This window comes from Xiphophorus couchianus, chromosome 13 (assembly GCF_001444195.1).
Source record: "Xiphophorus couchianus chromosome 13, X_couchianus-1.0, whole genome shotgun sequence".
NCBI lineage: Eukaryota > Metazoa > Chordata > Actinopteri > Cyprinodontiformes > Poeciliidae > Xiphophorus > Xiphophorus couchianus.
Genome location: NC_040240.1, coordinates 9,590,575 through 9,607,291, shown reverse-complemented (window position 1 = coordinate 9,607,291; position 16,717 = coordinate 9,590,575). Strand labels below are relative to the sequence as shown.

The following is a 16,717-nucleotide window of genomic DNA, read 5'->3' as shown; positions in this document are numbered from 1 at the left end:
GACATATTGACTACCCATTGAAAAGTGACATGTCAAACCATTTTTGTAGTTGCTTATTATTGCTAACTAGTTGTTGTGTGTTTCCACTTGTGTCTGGAATATTTATCTTTGGTGATGAGTTCCAAGTCTTTATGATTGACGCCTCCTCACTATCACCCTAATAATCGGCTCCCTTCTGACATTCTGTATTAGATTGAGTTTGAGATGTTTTCAAACAATGATGATTGGATGATTTTGACAGGACAATTTCTGGGGTTGCTTCAACACAGGAGATTGTCTGTTGAGGATTTAATCTCAAAGCAATAGTTGTGAGGAAGTTTCATTTTACAGCAACTCAATACACAAACAAACAACCCAAAAAATAGCAGATAAGGGTCTTTGTTGTATTGCTGTAATATCCACACACCTTCAGTTACGTGTGGAAAATAAGGTGGAAGTAAAGTTGGCTTTTTTCACTTACTAGCAATGCAAAACAAGCTAATTAGATGTCATAAAATAAGAAGACTTCCAATCAATTAAAATCTATGGAAGACCTGTTGTCATAAAATATTTCAGTATGTACATTTGTTTGCCCATCTCACCTCAGAACAATTACAAAAAATGCACTTATTGATTGCAATGTGTGCATGACAAAGATTTAGCCGAGTTGTAGCCATGTTCAAAAAAATTATTTAGAACATTCATGTAACCCTACCCATTAATTTCTTTTCATGTGGCTCTTAGAAGTGAAGTATTTATGACTTGCTGAGAAGTAAACAGTTCTAGAAAGTGATGCTTGATCTAGTTTTGTCTTCTTTGCGCTTTTCTTTTGGCAGCACATCACCCTCGACAGCTACATCCCCTGCCTGACAGATCTCTGCAAGGCTCTTTGGGAGGTGATGCTGAGCTACCACCGCACCATGCAGTGGCATGAAGAGCATGACAAACAGAAGGCTGTATCATCACAAGGTAGCAGTGTTCCTTTGTGTAGTTCTTTCATTTCAGAAATATATTTCTGTCTTCTAAACTGTTAGGTATTGACTGGGGCTGCATGATGTTAGAAAATCATGAGTTTGGATTATTATTGGTCAGTGATATGACAATAACAGTTGTAATAATTGTATATTTTCTTTTGTCTTTTTTGTGCGTGTCCCATTTACTATGTGCATTTTGGGCGTTATTTGTAAGATGTGTGGACATCTCTTGCCCTGAGATTCCATGCATCAGGCTGATTAAGACATTGATATGCAAACTCAAACAGATTTGCAACCCAAACAGTCCTTTGGAGTGCAAACATGTTGATATTCCAGTCTGTTTGCTATATATTGAGCAAGCCCTGTTTTGATACGCCAAACCTTCACAAGGAGCTCCCTAACTCATTGTGGAAGCTTGGTTATGGTTTATCTAATGTGCTTCTTTCTTCTTTAATCTTAAAATGTGGCTTCAGTTAATCTGATGAGAGGAAATTACAGAAATGAAGTTTTGTTTTGCTGTGTCCTGACTTTAATATTTCCTATACTTTGATTTGTTTATTGATCTTTTTTTTGCATGCAGTTTCAGTTAGGCCCAGTGGTTTGGAAAATTAAATTGAAAGACAGACATAAAAAAAAAAAAAAAAAATTGCACAAAATTATTTTTGCTTTGCTTTTTCATGGATCATATGTCAAAAAGCCTAACGGACAAATGTATGAATAATACAGTTTAAATTTCTGTTTATTTTGAGGTGGAACAAATTGCATTGCTTACCCTCAAGCTTTGCACTGCGTTCAACTTGGATATTTGCTTGGATATTGGAATGAATTCCCACTTAATTTCAGTGCATCTTAGTTGCAGTTTGGAATATCAATGAGATTTTCTGTTTATGTGGTGGTAGGTTTTATTAACAACACATTTCAGCAACAGTATTTCTCAGGATCTTATGCATTCAAATATCACAAGAACACTTTGTGTTCAGAAGGCATGACGGGCCCCATTGCCAGCAGAATGAATGCATAGACCATCAGTCAACGCTCTTTTATTTCTTTTATTAGCTATTGTACAATGGAAAGGCTGACATTCTTAATGGAAAATCTATTTTTCTTCTTGATAGACCATTCATCTTAGTGCACTAATTACACAAAATCTGTGCTTGGATGTACATGTAAATCTATTATATCTGCGTTCTTGAAATCCCAAAGCTTTTTTTCCGCTCCACATTGTTCATGATTCAGAACATGAAAACACGAAGATATACAAAGTACTCTAAGCGGGTAATGTCTTCCTTTCTTTTTCTCAATATTTAACAGATGCCATCATCCTTGGAGGGTAAAGGACTTATTCTAATTTAACTTTCACCAGTCACATCTATCATCTCAGTACTTGATTGGCTGTCACTTATGTCTTTGGTGCAGAGGTGACCTCCATTCTGGCTTTGTAGTGGTTTTCACCTTTACCTCTTTGCTTTTGGGGAGGAGGTGTGTGAATGAATTGGGTGGGGCTTGTGTTATGTAGAGATTTCTTGAAGAGGCTTTGATGATCCCATCGAACATGGTGTTCTGACTGTACTGACGGCAAAGCTCCAAACGTCCACTACCTACCAATCATATTTCTGCAGTAAGTAAAAACTGACAGGCGCTACTTTGCTGTGATATCAAAAATCATGCGCTTAATAATGTGTCAGTTCCTTTTGTCCACAGGGCAAAGACAGTGAGGTGCTTGGGGCTTCATGCTAAGTCAGAGTCTGACAGCTAGTCCTTTGAGTCTTGTTTTCTGTGATGTTCTTTATGTATTCATTGGACATTTTATAGGTGTTTCTTTTTGTCAACACAAACAGCAAATCAGCTAAAGCCACTAAATTCATTTAGATAGCTTGACTGTGAGAAACTGAAGTTCAAACTGAGCATCAGAACTGGAACCAAAGGGGATTTAAGGTACTTTGAACGTTGCATGATTCTTAGTACCAAGCGGGTTGGTCTGAGTATTTCAGAAACTGCTTTTCTCCTGGGATCTTTACACACAACCATTACTCTGATTTACAGAGAAATGTCTGAAAAAGAGCAAATGCCCAGGTAGCCGTCATATGGATGAAAAGTTCCTTGTTAGTTTGAAAAAAACCTATTTGTTTCCTGAAGCCTTTTAGAATATTTGTGTTTCATTTTTTGTATGATTTATTTAAATCTTGATTTTTAACATTTTGGTTTTCATTTCTTCATTGTAGGTGTTAGAAATTTTTGCAGTTTTATGCAAATTTGGCACAACAATTGTTTTGTTATGTTAATGAAATGACCAGACTTGAAAAAAGTTTCCAAGAATTAAGTACATATGTCGTAACCATGCTATCACTGGCTCCTTTATCTGATTTAACAGAGAGTGGTGTCATTATGAACATTGCTAAAGTACATGAAGTAGTGCTGTTACATTCAAAGCTCCCTTGGTGTTTTAATACTACGTATTCTTTTTCTTGTTGTTGTGTAAAACATTATTCAGTTTGAAAATATTCATTATCTACACTGGGAACAGCAAACAGATGCCGGGTGCTGAATCAAACGACCTGCACAAGCTGGAAAAGAGATAAAAAGCCACAGCATTGGCTCTGTGTGCATTTTTAGTTACTGATTTGAGAGGAAATGAAGTCCTGTTTTACCGATGTTGACACACACTTGTCAGGAACAAGGCATGTTTAAATTCTATCTTTTCTCCCGGTGTGACGCATACAAAATAAGGCAGCTATCAAAGTAAACCAGCCTGCACTCGAGCCGCTTTAGTGGCAGAAATATTTCATAGAAAACTTGCAAAAATAAGTTTTGAACTATCAAAAGTGCTCAGGTTGTTCTCTAGCGTTGCTTTACTCACCTATGTGCAATTGTGCTACATCAGGAAGAAAAAAAAATTAGATAACATTGCTACAATCATTGTCCAGCCTCTTGTTTGCAGACAGGAAAGCTGGCTGTTCATTTTGTGATTTCAGAAATAAGTTAGGTGGTTTTGTAGAAATAAATTACTGACCTATTACTTTGTTGTCTGTTTGGGTGTAGAATGAGAAATAGAGCTTTATTTATACATGTAATTAAGGGAACCTCTGGAGAAAAGGAGGCTGTCCTATTACCGGTCACTTGTGTTACATCTGCTGGCAAATGCAGTGCAGTACAATTACTCAATTTGCACTGGCGTAATGTTAGTCCAGAGGCTTTTCTCTTCTGTTTCCTGCAAACATATTAACACTCAAAACTTTTAGGAAGAGAGGTGACTGTTAAGAAAGCGATAATTGTTTTTAGATATTTAATTCTGCAGCACTGATCGTTTTCAGTTTTCATGGATTACCTAATCAGTTAATCATTAGCAATTTCAGCTTTCTCCCCTTGTTTTTGAGCTCTGAGCTTTCTCCAACTCGGTTCCAATTCGTCTTCCCCAAATTCTTTTGCTGTTTCTCACAGTCCCGCTCATACAGTGCCATCAGTGTGCTCATTAAATCGAACTATATGTGTCAAGTTGCTTTCTCACTCCTTACTTTTTATCTTTTAATGAGTCATATGCTTGTTTCCACTATCTCTGTCAAATATTAATAATTTTAAAAATCTGACCAGTGATATTAGGGTCAAGAGAATTGAGTTGGGAATCAAAATATCCTGCACTGCTTTAAGCTCTTCGATCTTTTCTTATTGGAGGAAATAGCTAATTATCCATAAATATTAGAATTGAAAAATGGTGTAGTGCTGTCAACTGAATTATATCAGAATAAATGCAAAAAAAATACTGAAAAGTTTATGCAGCTTCTTAAATTGTCACAATACTAACATTCAAGTCTGATATACTTCATGCAATTTCCAAGAACGATGGGTCAAAACAATGCATTAAGTGACATACACTTTTTTATCAACTGCTGAAGATGTTTTTCCTCTGGCAGTTCCAATAAACCTAAATATAAATTTAAATTAAAGACCATCTCATTTAGATTTTAAATGTTTGAGTTCCAAGCTCATAGACAAAAGTTATTTCCATCATTCCTTGGCTGCCAAATGTTGCCATGGAATGAGAATGTTAGACATTGGCCACCAATGAATAACACAGTGACCACTCACAAAATTAACGGTTCAATTTCCAATTCTTTTGTTTAAGTAGGTAACAAACACTGCAGTGGTTTGGTTGTGTTCATCATAGAAGCAGCAGAAAGAATAGAAGCAGCAGAAAGTCTCACTTTTCTCTCGACATGTTATTACATAGCATGTCTGTTAGACATGCTATGTAATTAAAAGATTGCTACTTAACTTAAACCATGAAAGAGGAAAGTCTGACTTTATCTGTCTATGTAATAATGCACCTTCTGGATGCCATCAGAAACTTTCTGTCAACACAGAGAATATAAGTGAAAAATCAAGGAAATTGGATACATGTCCTTAGTCGAGGAACTATATACTTGTCTGACAACCTACCAGTTAATTCAACTCTGTCTTGGCCTTGGTAATTTTTAATTGGAAAAATTCTGCCCTCTTCACATTCCCAACTCTGCCCTCTTCAAAATTTGGGGTATCAAATTTTGCATTGCTGGGTCTTTGGGGAATGTCTCAATGAGTTACAATAAGTAGCTGTGGTACTTGTGTCAGTGCTTAGTATTTATACAATAATTACTATTCATACAGGGCCAGGATTGTTTGCATATCGCTTTTCTCTTAATGCATAAAATCACTTTATGAAACTGCTTTTAAATTTGCTGAAGTTATGCTTTTTCAATATTAAAATTATAAAACATTTCAGTTTGCCAAAAAAAAAAAAGTGTAAGGGAGCAAATATTTTCTTTTATACCATTGTAACGGTCAGTTATTACATTTTGTCAGATAGATATGGAATATCTTTTCCATATTTTTGCTAGTGTATAATTTATTGCCTTGTAAATGGAGTATAACCAACCACACCAGCAGTCCAATTCTGGTAATGTGATTTATTTTAAGAATGACAGCTGACTACTTATTGACTTAAAGGCTTACTGCTGCTGGCTTTCCTAAAAATCTATTTTCTGTAAGGGAAGCAGCTTGAGATTTATCGAAGCAATTTTCAGCTAAAGAGGAGTATTGATGTTGGCATAACGCTGTCAGCTGATCTAAAGGGACAAAGACAATGGAGACGCAACAAAGAGGATCGTGAGCTCATGATGGAGAAGGAATCGTGTCTGACAGCAAGCAGGACTCGATATTTAGCGGTCGCCCATGCCTGTACTGTTGGCCTCTGAGCTGCTGTCAGTTGTGTATCTCTGCTGGGAGTTTGTGACCTTCATGCCTTCTAGATGTTGAGTGTCAACCAGGGCTGACAGCTTTTCTCAGCTGAGTCATCAGCTGACAGGGAAGGACTTTAATAATCTGGCAGATTTACTGATCAAATAAGGCCACATTTTCACATTCATGTTTCTATTTATTGGAGCAGTAGAAATGTTTGTATGTATCCTTTATCTAGCAGCGATTAGCATTTTTAATCAGCTTAACTTAACTGGCTGCTGATCTAGTTTTAGGAGGAAAACCAGAATGGAAAGACATTCTCGCTGTCTGTTCTTTTTGTTAATGTCTAATAACACTTTATGGGTATTTTCTTTGATTTTTCCTGTAGATGATGCAGCAGGAGAGCCTGATGAGTTGACTGTGGACCGCAGCTATGTGAAGAAAAAGCTGGAGCATGGACTGACGCGGATCTGGCAGGTTTGCAGTCAAACATTACCTTTTGTCCCAATTCATTAGCTTTCTATCAGGTTCTGATTCCACTTACAGCACTCATCTTTCAAATTACCAAATCCATCCCTGTCTCCGCGTCTCTCCTCAGGATGTCCAGTTAAAGGTGAAGGTGTATATTCTGGGAACGGACATGTCAAACTTCAAATACGATGATTTCATAGTGGTACTAGATGTCATCAGCAGGTACGTGTCAGGTTCGGTCCAGACGGCTCGCTTTCGTTCTGCTAATTGGGCTTCATTCTCTTGCTTTCGCCGTTCCGTCCTCCTTGGGTCACATTAATCAGGTTGACCTGCAGGATTTTTCAGTGTTGTCTGTCTCCATCAGAGTACTTATTCTTTGATGCACGTCCACTCAAATTAGGGAAATTAATCTACATCACTGCCTGAGAAGGTTTTATGAATGAAGGTATATTTAGATTTGTCATTACTGGCTAAATTTACTCTGATTATATCTATCCTACCATATGTCTATCCACTAATCTATTTTCATATTATATTATTATTAATGCTATATTACTCATTACAATGTTGTAAGCTGCTCGTTGTAGTTAATTAATCAGGTTGACCTGCAGGATCTTTTTAGTGCAGTCTGTCGCCATCAGAAACTTTAATAAACTTCGAAACATGGTAAGAATGAAATATTGCATGAACAAGATAAGAGTAAAAGCAGACAATTAGATAAATCGCATACCAGTTACATTCATTAATCCAATATGTGATTAAAAATAAAAGTTCATGCATGTTCGATAAAATTGTAAACAAGTGTAAGGAAATAGATGAAAACATCACATTATTTAGTTTTTTGAAGATAAGAATTTTGTTTGGCTTATTAGACACATTCTCCTTACGTTAGGTTTTCTTTCCCTTTTTTTCTGTCTCATGTCTGCTGAGTTATAGTTATGTGGAAAGTGAGCTTATATTGCAGCTGTCCGCTTTCTGTCAAATAGACACACACGGCAAAAAATACTCCAGAGCCTTCAAATTCTGTTTGATATGTCTGCATTTTTTGTGTACTTAACGGGTAAATACAAACACTAATCTAAAATAAAATTTACTTTTTTGATGTGGGCTCAGAGGCAATAGGTAATAGGTTTGTACTACTCTGTAGCAAAATCCCTGTCATTTATCCCAAATTTCAGTTCTTCCATACCCTTGCCCCTAATGCATCACATTTTACCAGGATAAAATTCTGTTGTATTATGTAATAAAATACAACACAATACAATCCAAAACAACTAAGCTGTGATGAAACTTTTTTGGGGGGGGATTTCTTTTCTACTTTTTTTCTCTGACCTCATCGCATTCTGCTTTTTCAGGTTGATGCAGGTTGGTGAGGAGTTCTGTGGCAGCAAGTCAGAGGTTCTGCAGGAGTCTATCAAACGCCAGAGTGTGAACTACTTCAAAAACTATCACAGGTGAGAGGAACTAATTGTTCTCTTCAATAATGTGAAAGTTAGTGACTGAGAAAAAGGTCTGTAAAAGATATACTTTTATATACTGTAAAAGCAAAAGCTTTCAAGACTTTAAGTTGTTCAATGAGGAGAGAACGTTCTATGCAAAATGGTAGCCATTGGCTAATTCTAACACACTCCATCACTTGCATAATCCTCTTTGGAATAAATGTGTAATTACATGGCAACACTCAATGAGGAGAAAAAAAACCCCTTTTACATCCTGATTACATTAGAGTCTGCCAACCTCCTGAATATGTGCTCACAGTCACAGACGGCACCCTCTCATCTGAGAGGACACACATTGATCAGCATTAAGGTTACGTATCGGTGATTATTGACGAAATGTCCAACGATCAGGTGGCTCAAGGCAGACATAATGAATACATTTAAGGATTTATGGAGATGGAATGGAGATAATTTGGATCTCCATGAAAGCCTACTTGTAATTGAAAGATTGTAGGATGTGAAGAACGAGTGGCAGATGTCTACACTATTGATGAGGACACCTTGAGAGTGATTCAGTGACCATTAAATTCAATATGAGTGTTTAGTGGTACAAAAATGACAGAAATTTTATCTTTTTCTCTGACTGATTTCCTTTCTTAGTTTAATCATCTTTTAATTCTTAATTCAATCTGCAGTAGGTACAAAATTTTCCAATTAGTGCCCGTACCAAGCTTAGTTGAGCGTGCAATTTGTGTTTTTTTTTCTTCCCATGTTCTGTGTTCTGTCACCTCTTATATTTCAAACACCCTTAAGACATAAATGGTGTCCTGCAGAGTTTAAAGCGAACACTGTGATGACATGTTACACAGTATGAGATGATATTAACTTGACAGGTGAACACCAGGGTGGCTGTTTTGAGCTGTTAACACATCAAAACTTTTTTACAGACCGGACACATCTTTCCTCCTTCCTGCTGAGTTTCAGTGACCTTTTGGTGGTTTTGTTCATGTTCACACAGTTAATCTCAAACTGTCTGAACACAGGAGCAATTTTGCAAAAGATCATATGTTAGCTATTTAACAGATAATGTTTTATTGATTCATTGTTTTTTTTATTCATTGTTGTGCTCATTCTTCTGTGTTTTTGTCCAGAGCACGACTGGAAGAGCTTAGGATGTTTCTGGAAAACGAGACATGGGAACTATGTCCAGTCAAGTCCAACTTTAACATTGCCCAGCTCCATGTAAGTGAAAGTAAAAAAAAAAAAAAAAGCTGGATCAAGATAACTTTTATTCATGCTTTGTTCACATATAGCACCTCATCGCCATTTTTATTTACATAAAAATCTAAATCTCTATATTTTGCACCTTGGGTGAATAAGTGTGTGTGTCGGAGTGTTCTTAGTGCTCATTATGTAACCTGAATGAACATGAAACGGCTGTCGTTCCCAGGAGGTATGCAGATTGTTTTTTTAGGGGTTTTTTTCCCCGCGCTCTTGGGCAATAGTTAATACAAGTGAAAAGTTGAATGGCCCAGCCTCATTTAGTCCACTTATACCAGATGTCCTTCACATATGATAGCCAACAATTATAACTTTGTGTCTGATATATTTAGCTTAATTTAGCCAGAACATAAATGATCCACTGCTTTTGGAATCAGCCAGAATGTGGCTGAATTGGTCCTATGGGGTGCATTGAGTACGCATTAAGCTCCCCATTATGTGTGATGTAGCATGAGTGTTCCCAGACTGATTTAAGCAGACCCAGATCCTATTAAGCTTATAATGGTTTATGAATGTGGATCGTGGCATGCCTGATTCACAGTGGATTTATTAGTAGAGAATTTAAAGCAGGACAGGCCATGCTCGCGTCATCCCAAGGCAACAAGCTAACATACCCACAGCGGGCTGGCAGTGCCCCAGGTGATTTAAACACATCGGCCCAATTCTTTGAATACACCAAATAGTATCTCTCTAAGTATCTGTAGAAAACTTGCCCATGCAAATCTGTATGTGTCGGTTTCCCTGTGACATCTGATTCTCTTCTACAGCAAATTACTCACATCTCCAAATTGCACATGTACTTGTTGACTGAAGTAAGTTGGCAATTAGGTTGCAGCTAAAAGCAAAAATGTTTTCATCAAGGTGGCAGAATGGGTGCCCCATATACAGAGGCAATTGTCCTCAACGCGGCCGTCCTGGTTTTAACTCTCTACCTTGAGACCTGCTCTGCGTTTCTTCAAAACTTCTCTCTCCGCCCCCTTCCTGCCTGGTACCTGTCAACAAAAGTCACTGTGCATCACAGTGTCCAGTATACCATATATTAGGATGAACACATTATTATTGATATAAATAAATAAAACTGTCTTCTTCTTTTTCCCACGTCATCAGCAAAGATTAACACTTTTTGAAACTTCAAAAAGTAATAATAGAGATAATCATTCAATCTACACAGCTCAGATCTATAAGAAATCTGCCCATTTGTTCTCTCTTGGTGAAAACCTCCTGATCCAATTCCTCAAGACTCTATATGCACTTTGCTTTTAACATAAGACCACGATGGAAACATTTATGGTGCATTTGTACAGCGAGTCCAAGCTGTGCAACGATAGGGTTATCAAACCTACACATTTTCCTTCCTTTTTCATTAATTAGATTTCCTCTATACAAACACAGAGGTACTACACAGCATGATGTGCTTGGCTGCTGTCCCCTTAACCTGCGTTCTCTCATATCACAGAAACCAACCATATTTATAACGGAATTTTGTGTATTACTTGTACAGATATCAATTTGTCAGTTTGTGGCAGTAGTATAGTAGTTTGGTAGGTAACAAAACATCTTTCACTACCAAGGCTACCATCACACTCAAACAAGTGTCCAAGGTGCATCCAAACAGTCATGGATGTTCTGGAAATTGTGGTTAAATTTTAACCAGATCTAAAATAAGCTTATTGTAAAGACATTTAAAAAAAAATGTAATTATCTAGCAGTCCCTTAGTGTTTTTTTTTTTTTTTGTGAGATAGTATAATTGATGTTGACTTAAGATAAAAATTGTGTTTTTGTTGTCACATTCTCTCTAATCCAGGAGTTCAAGTTCATGGGCCAGTGCCGCTCTCCCTCCGTTTCCCCAAGCAGACAGGCTGCCTCCTCAGCTGGCCCGGCTCTGGAGGAGCTGTCACTTTTCCAGCAGTATCATCAGGACGGGAACCCCTTTGAGATGCACATTGAGCACAAGGAAGAGGAGACGGAGGATGTTCTCGCATCTAACGGGGTACGGATTCAGAATGAAGAGTCATCACGGGATTGCAAGTCTGATCTTTTTAAGCTACCCTTGCCTGATTCTGAATTCTGTAAAATTCAGAAATAAACAGAACCTGTCTGACAACATAAAGTACGCTACAAGATCTCAAAAAAAAAAAAAAAAATTAATTAAATAAATTGTAGAAAAGCAGATGAAGACACTGACACCTGTTAGTCTAGAAAAAGCTACAAAGCATAGATAAGGTGTTGGGACTCTAGTGAACCTTAATGGGAGCCATTATCTAAAAACAGAGATATGATGGAATATTTTTGAACCTTCCCAGGAGTGGCCACCCAAATAAAATGATTCATGGAGTGTATCAAGGACTCAAGGAAAATAAAAAACCCAAATCTAGGAGGGAAAGCAGAAAACAGTAGAACAAGAATCAGATCTCTGTCACAGCAGTAGTCTCCACTGCATGTTTTTCCTCAGAAAATATTAGATACTCCTTGATATTTAATGTAGGTCTTCTTTGATCGGTAAGAACTGAAGTGGCGGGCCGTGTGTTTGACACATTGAATAACTTGCCATACACGAATTCACATGGTCACCAGAAAATCTTGAAGGAAAATGTTTAGATTAAGACCTTAAGTTTTTCACAAGGCCTGTAATCAGAAGCAAACCTGATTGGTTTAAAAAAAGAAAAAGATTGGAGTTTTCTAGACTTAAATCTGATTGAGATACTTTGCTATCACCTCTAACAGACGATCTTTAAAACACCCTCAATAGAGCTGAATTCCTCCACAGACATATCGCCAGTTATCAGAAATACTTAATGGGAGTTGTTGCCGTCAAGGTTAAGAAAACAAGTTGTTAGATTTATTGGCAATCAGTTTTCCATGTCTCCTTGTACAAAGCACAAAATTCAATGTATCTTTTAGGTTTATTTGATGAAGGCAACCGTTTTTGTCTTCTTGTTACGCAAGTGTCATGTTTTATGAGTTTATTTTTCTGATTTGGTACCTTAGTCAATACAGCCGTCTCCATTTATTTTGTAACATATTTAAATCATTTCAGAGAAATCATTTTTTCTCTGAAAATCCTCTTTAGGAAAACAAAACATCATCCTATTTTAGGAAGTATTTCTTTGAATTTTGATCTGAGATATTATTGAATATTTTTACCCTTTCTACCTGAATCAAGTGAGTTTTTGTTTGTTTTTCTGACATTTTCTCCATTTGCTGAACCTGATTTTAATCATCTCTGATCTTTATCCCTTCTAAACTTTCTCCAGTATGAATCAGACGAGCTGGAGAAGAGTGTCTATCAGGACTACGACAGTGACAGCGACGTCCCAGATGAGCTCAAGCAGGACTACGTTGATGAGCAGACAGGCGACGCCCCTCTGAAGAGGTAAGATCTCTGTGGCCTTATTACAGTGCCACACGTCAAACTGACACACAGGCCAGGCCGTTTTAAATGCGTGTAGAGATTCACAAATCACAGTAGCACACACTGATCTCTTAAATGTTTCTCTGAAGATGTTCCTAAAGGTGTAAAATTATTCCTTTTTTTATTTTACCCCTTCAGTAGTCAGTTTAGTTCACCTCTACGTAACCCTACTTTACTGCCAAAAAGCTTTCAAAAGTGTATTTTTCTTACTACTGCCTCCTAAGTGACTGCTCTATTCTATTAAAGGATGAGTCAGCATTTAATACTGGTGAATGTTTTTCTTTTTTCCTGCATATATTTATAAGCCTATTTAACTTTAAAGATACAATGAATCAATTGCACCTCTGGAGGTTTTTTTCTATATGTTATTTCTGTTTTCAGGATGTGATGAATTTAAATGGGTCTCTCACCTGTGCAAATACCATCATCAGCTTAGACCTTCTCTCCACCAGCTCGTACATGCTCCACTAGAACAAGAACAAAGTTCTTTCTGGCCAGGACTTTTTATTCTTCTCAAGAACTTGGCTGCAGAACTTTTGAAAATTCTTTATAGATTCTTCCGACTGCAGCATTTGTATATAATAGTTGTCAGACACCGCATAGTAGAAAACGTTGACACAGCTGCAAAAACCTCCAAACCAAGTCGACAAGAACAGAATGTTATCATATTTTTGGTTTCAGAGACAGAAGAATCGACACCCCTCGCTCATTCGGATCACACATACAGAGCTCTCTGCTGGGGAAAAGCGTACACACACCTGACAAAATGTATTTTTCATGCTGTAAATGGAAAAGTGCAAACAGCAACTTATAGGATTTATTTTATTAATTTAACATAATCAAAAATCCCAATCACCCCATATGTTGTAGTAAAAAAAAAACTCAACATTTTAGTATTTCCTATGTATTAGTCACATGAAAATTAAGTTTCCCAAATTTGCCGCTATCCACTGATATTGCAGTGGTTTTAGAGATCGAAACCATTGAAATTCCATCTTCATTTATACAAAATGCTTACTAAAATGTTCATTTTTATTAATGAAAGCAATACTTACTGATGGTTGATCATTGAATGGATTGCGTGACCACATGCAGGTATATGACATTTCCGGCAATGACAGCAGCCAAGGTAATGACTTCTGGCTAATTTGGCTCATTGAGCTTGGTGTCAGGGATGTAGAGCTCCAGGATCATCAGTTCAAAGCTTTTCCCAGCAGCAGGCTCCAGCTGTATCTCTTACCATGTGTAATGGGTTCTGATAGATCAATTATAGGACTTTGACCCACACCAGCCAATCGTTTCCAAAGATTAGTGATATTAACGTGAATTACTTTCTCATGGTCTCCTCCTTGCTTTCTCTCACTCTCCCTCTTCTGCATGACTCAGCGTGTCCCGAGAGACCATAAGAAGCAAGAAAAAGTCAGATTACAACCTGAGCAAGGCCAGCGCGCCGATTCTCACCAACACCACCCTCAACGTCATCCGGCTTGTTGGTAGGTGCTGCACGTACAAACGAAAGCCCTTTTTTTCCCATATAACCTTATATCCTCCTGAGGAGCTCAGACTCAGCTGCAGCGTGTGTTCCCTCCCACCCCCTGAGATTTCAATTTATTCATCAATAAGGCAAATCATTGCCGATTGACACGCGCTATGTCTGTGTGACTAAGTTGCACGAATAATGGTTAGCCCAGGGGTGGGCAATCCTGGTCCTCGAGGGCCGGTGTCCTGCAACTCTTGCAAGTCTCCCTGGTCCAACACACTTGAATCCAGCAGCTGAATCACCTCCCAAGTGCAGTCAGGTTCTCCAGAGTCCTGCTAATGACCTAATTATTTGACTCAGGTGTGTTGAAGTAGAGATGCATCTAAAAGTTGCAGGAGTCCGGCCCTCGAGGCCTGGAGTTGCCCACCCCTGGGTTAGCCTCTACCCTGAGCTCTGGCCTTTTTTTTTTTTTTTTTACAAGATGTTGCTCGCATGTTTTTGTGATGAGATTTTAAAGACTTCCGCACACCCTGGTTGATAAAATATGATCTTGGTTGACGTGGAAGGATTTTCATTTACAAATCAGAAGTAGAGTAGATACTTATCTTTAAGGCAGTGATGTTAGATCTGTTACCAAGTGAATTTAGAGCGATTCAATTTTCTTGTGCATGAAGAGCAAAAAAATAAAAAATCTGAAAACTTACTTCTACCATTTTATTTTTTACTTCACTGGATTTGTTATACTGACTTTTTAGCAGATTAGAAAAACTTGAAGTCATTCCCAATGTACTCTGCAGAGCTATGATGGAATCAGGTTGAACCAAAGCTCTCAGAATAAATTCAAGAGAAAGTCTGTAATAAATGAGTTTGAGAAATAGTTCTGTCTCAGAGGCAAAGGGAGCAAGATTGAGCTTATTTCTTCTTCTCTCTTCCCCTCATCAGTTTTTACTCAGTAGACACCGTGTTACACTTCCATTCCTCTGTATTTATAGCCTTTATTAAATTTCTGCTAAATTAAGTCCTTGCCATTTGTTTGGAAATGCAGGACGTAGCTGTTTAAGTTCTTCTCTAATGTAGCTCCCTTAAGATTAACTTACTGTGTTTTATTATTTTTAATGTCCCGAAATATCTACTTAAGGTTTGAACCTTAAATCAGTATTTGTTTTAAAAATTATGTCTTAATGACACCAAACAACCTGGGACATAGTTAGAGCTGCACTCTTCATTCAGATTATCAAAGTATGTGAAATAACTCTTCCTTTGCATTCTCTCTATTCAGGAAAGTACATGCAGATGATGAACATCCTGAAACCGATTGCCTTTGATGTCATCCACTGTGTATCGCAGCTCTTTGATTACTACCTTTATGCTGTATACACCTTCTTTGGACGCAATGACATGGTAAAGTCTCTTTTTATCAGTATTAATTTTTTGGTGATTTATATATCAAAATAAGTTAATTCTCGATGTCTATAATCCAGATGTGTATTAGTTTATAGCTATAATTTGGTTTAGCGCATCAAAAGGGGATGTTTAGGTTTGAGCTGTACAATGTCCCCTTTTCATTAAAGTAACTATGCAAAGTTTCAAAGCTCAGCATTGTAATTTTCAATTTTAAAAAAAGTAAAAAATTACATTGTTGCATTCATACAATTTAGTAAAATTTGCATTTGCTGTGTTTATATCTACATCTACACATTTTACAAATAGTTTGTTACAACATTTTTTTTGTCTAATTATTTTATCCATATCACTTAAAACATCAATAATTGACAAATGCTTGGTATGAACTTTCCCTCATTCGTCTACAGATCAGCATCAAACCATAATCTTTACTAAATGCAGCTCAATAAATTGGTGTTTGTTTGAAACAAAAACTCATATAATTTAATTTTACGCAGAGTGATGTGTTTTATTTTCTGTTAAATTTTTATTATTACAGCGTAGAGCTAGTAAAATTCTAAAATCAGAACTGGAATATGACATGAAAACAATAAAAAGGATTTTAGTGAAGAAATATTATACTGCTAATATATATTATCGCTTATCCTTGCAGAGGACTGCTGACTTGCTCTGTTTTAGAAGTGTTCAACAGGCTGTCAGTGACACCCTTCACAAAGAGGGTTAGCCACAAAGCTGGATGTTCATAGAGAACTTTCTTTGAGGATATCAATGGAAAGTTAAGTGGTAGAGGAAGGGAATAGCAAAGCAAAGCTGTTTGGGGAATATTCATAAATCACTGACACAGGAAACTATTATAACCTGACTTGTGTTAAAACAGTCCTTAAGCAGAGACAATGTATGAAGCAACTTGCACAGCCAAAGAAGAAAATAAACTGGACTGGCAATTACAGAAAGATTGAAGAGGCAGATAATCTTTTTTTACCTTAGGGACAGTGTGAAGTTTCCACAGTTAGTGATGATTTGGAGAGAGCCTTCCTTTAGGCTTTCTCATAGCCTAAAACGAAG

At 37.2% G+C, this 16,717-nt stretch overlaps 1 protein-coding gene across 2 annotated transcripts in view; it reads left to right on the top strand.

The window, feature by feature from the left end:
- vps50 (VPS50 subunit of EARP/GARPII complex) overlaps positions 1 to 16,717 on the top strand; it is a 110,432-nt gene that overhangs the window by 55,827 nt on the left and 37,888 nt on the right. For both annotated transcript variants that reach the window (XM_028036317.1, XM_028036316.1), the window contains exons 13-21: positions 816 to 948; positions 6,553 to 6,641; positions 6,763 to 6,857; positions 7,991 to 8,089; positions 9,226 to 9,316; positions 11,161 to 11,346; positions 12,611 to 12,729; positions 14,155 to 14,261; positions 15,528 to 15,649. In XM_028036317.1, the coding sequence (XP_027892118.1) occupies positions 816 to 948; positions 6,553 to 6,641; positions 6,763 to 6,857; positions 7,991 to 8,089; positions 9,226 to 9,316; positions 11,161 to 11,346; positions 12,611 to 12,729; positions 14,155 to 14,261; positions 15,528 to 15,649 (1,041 nt within the window). The remainder of the gene's footprint in view (positions 1 to 815; positions 949 to 6,552; positions 6,642 to 6,762; positions 6,858 to 7,990; positions 8,090 to 9,225; positions 9,317 to 11,160; positions 11,347 to 12,610; positions 12,730 to 14,154; positions 14,262 to 15,527; positions 15,650 to 16,717) is intronic.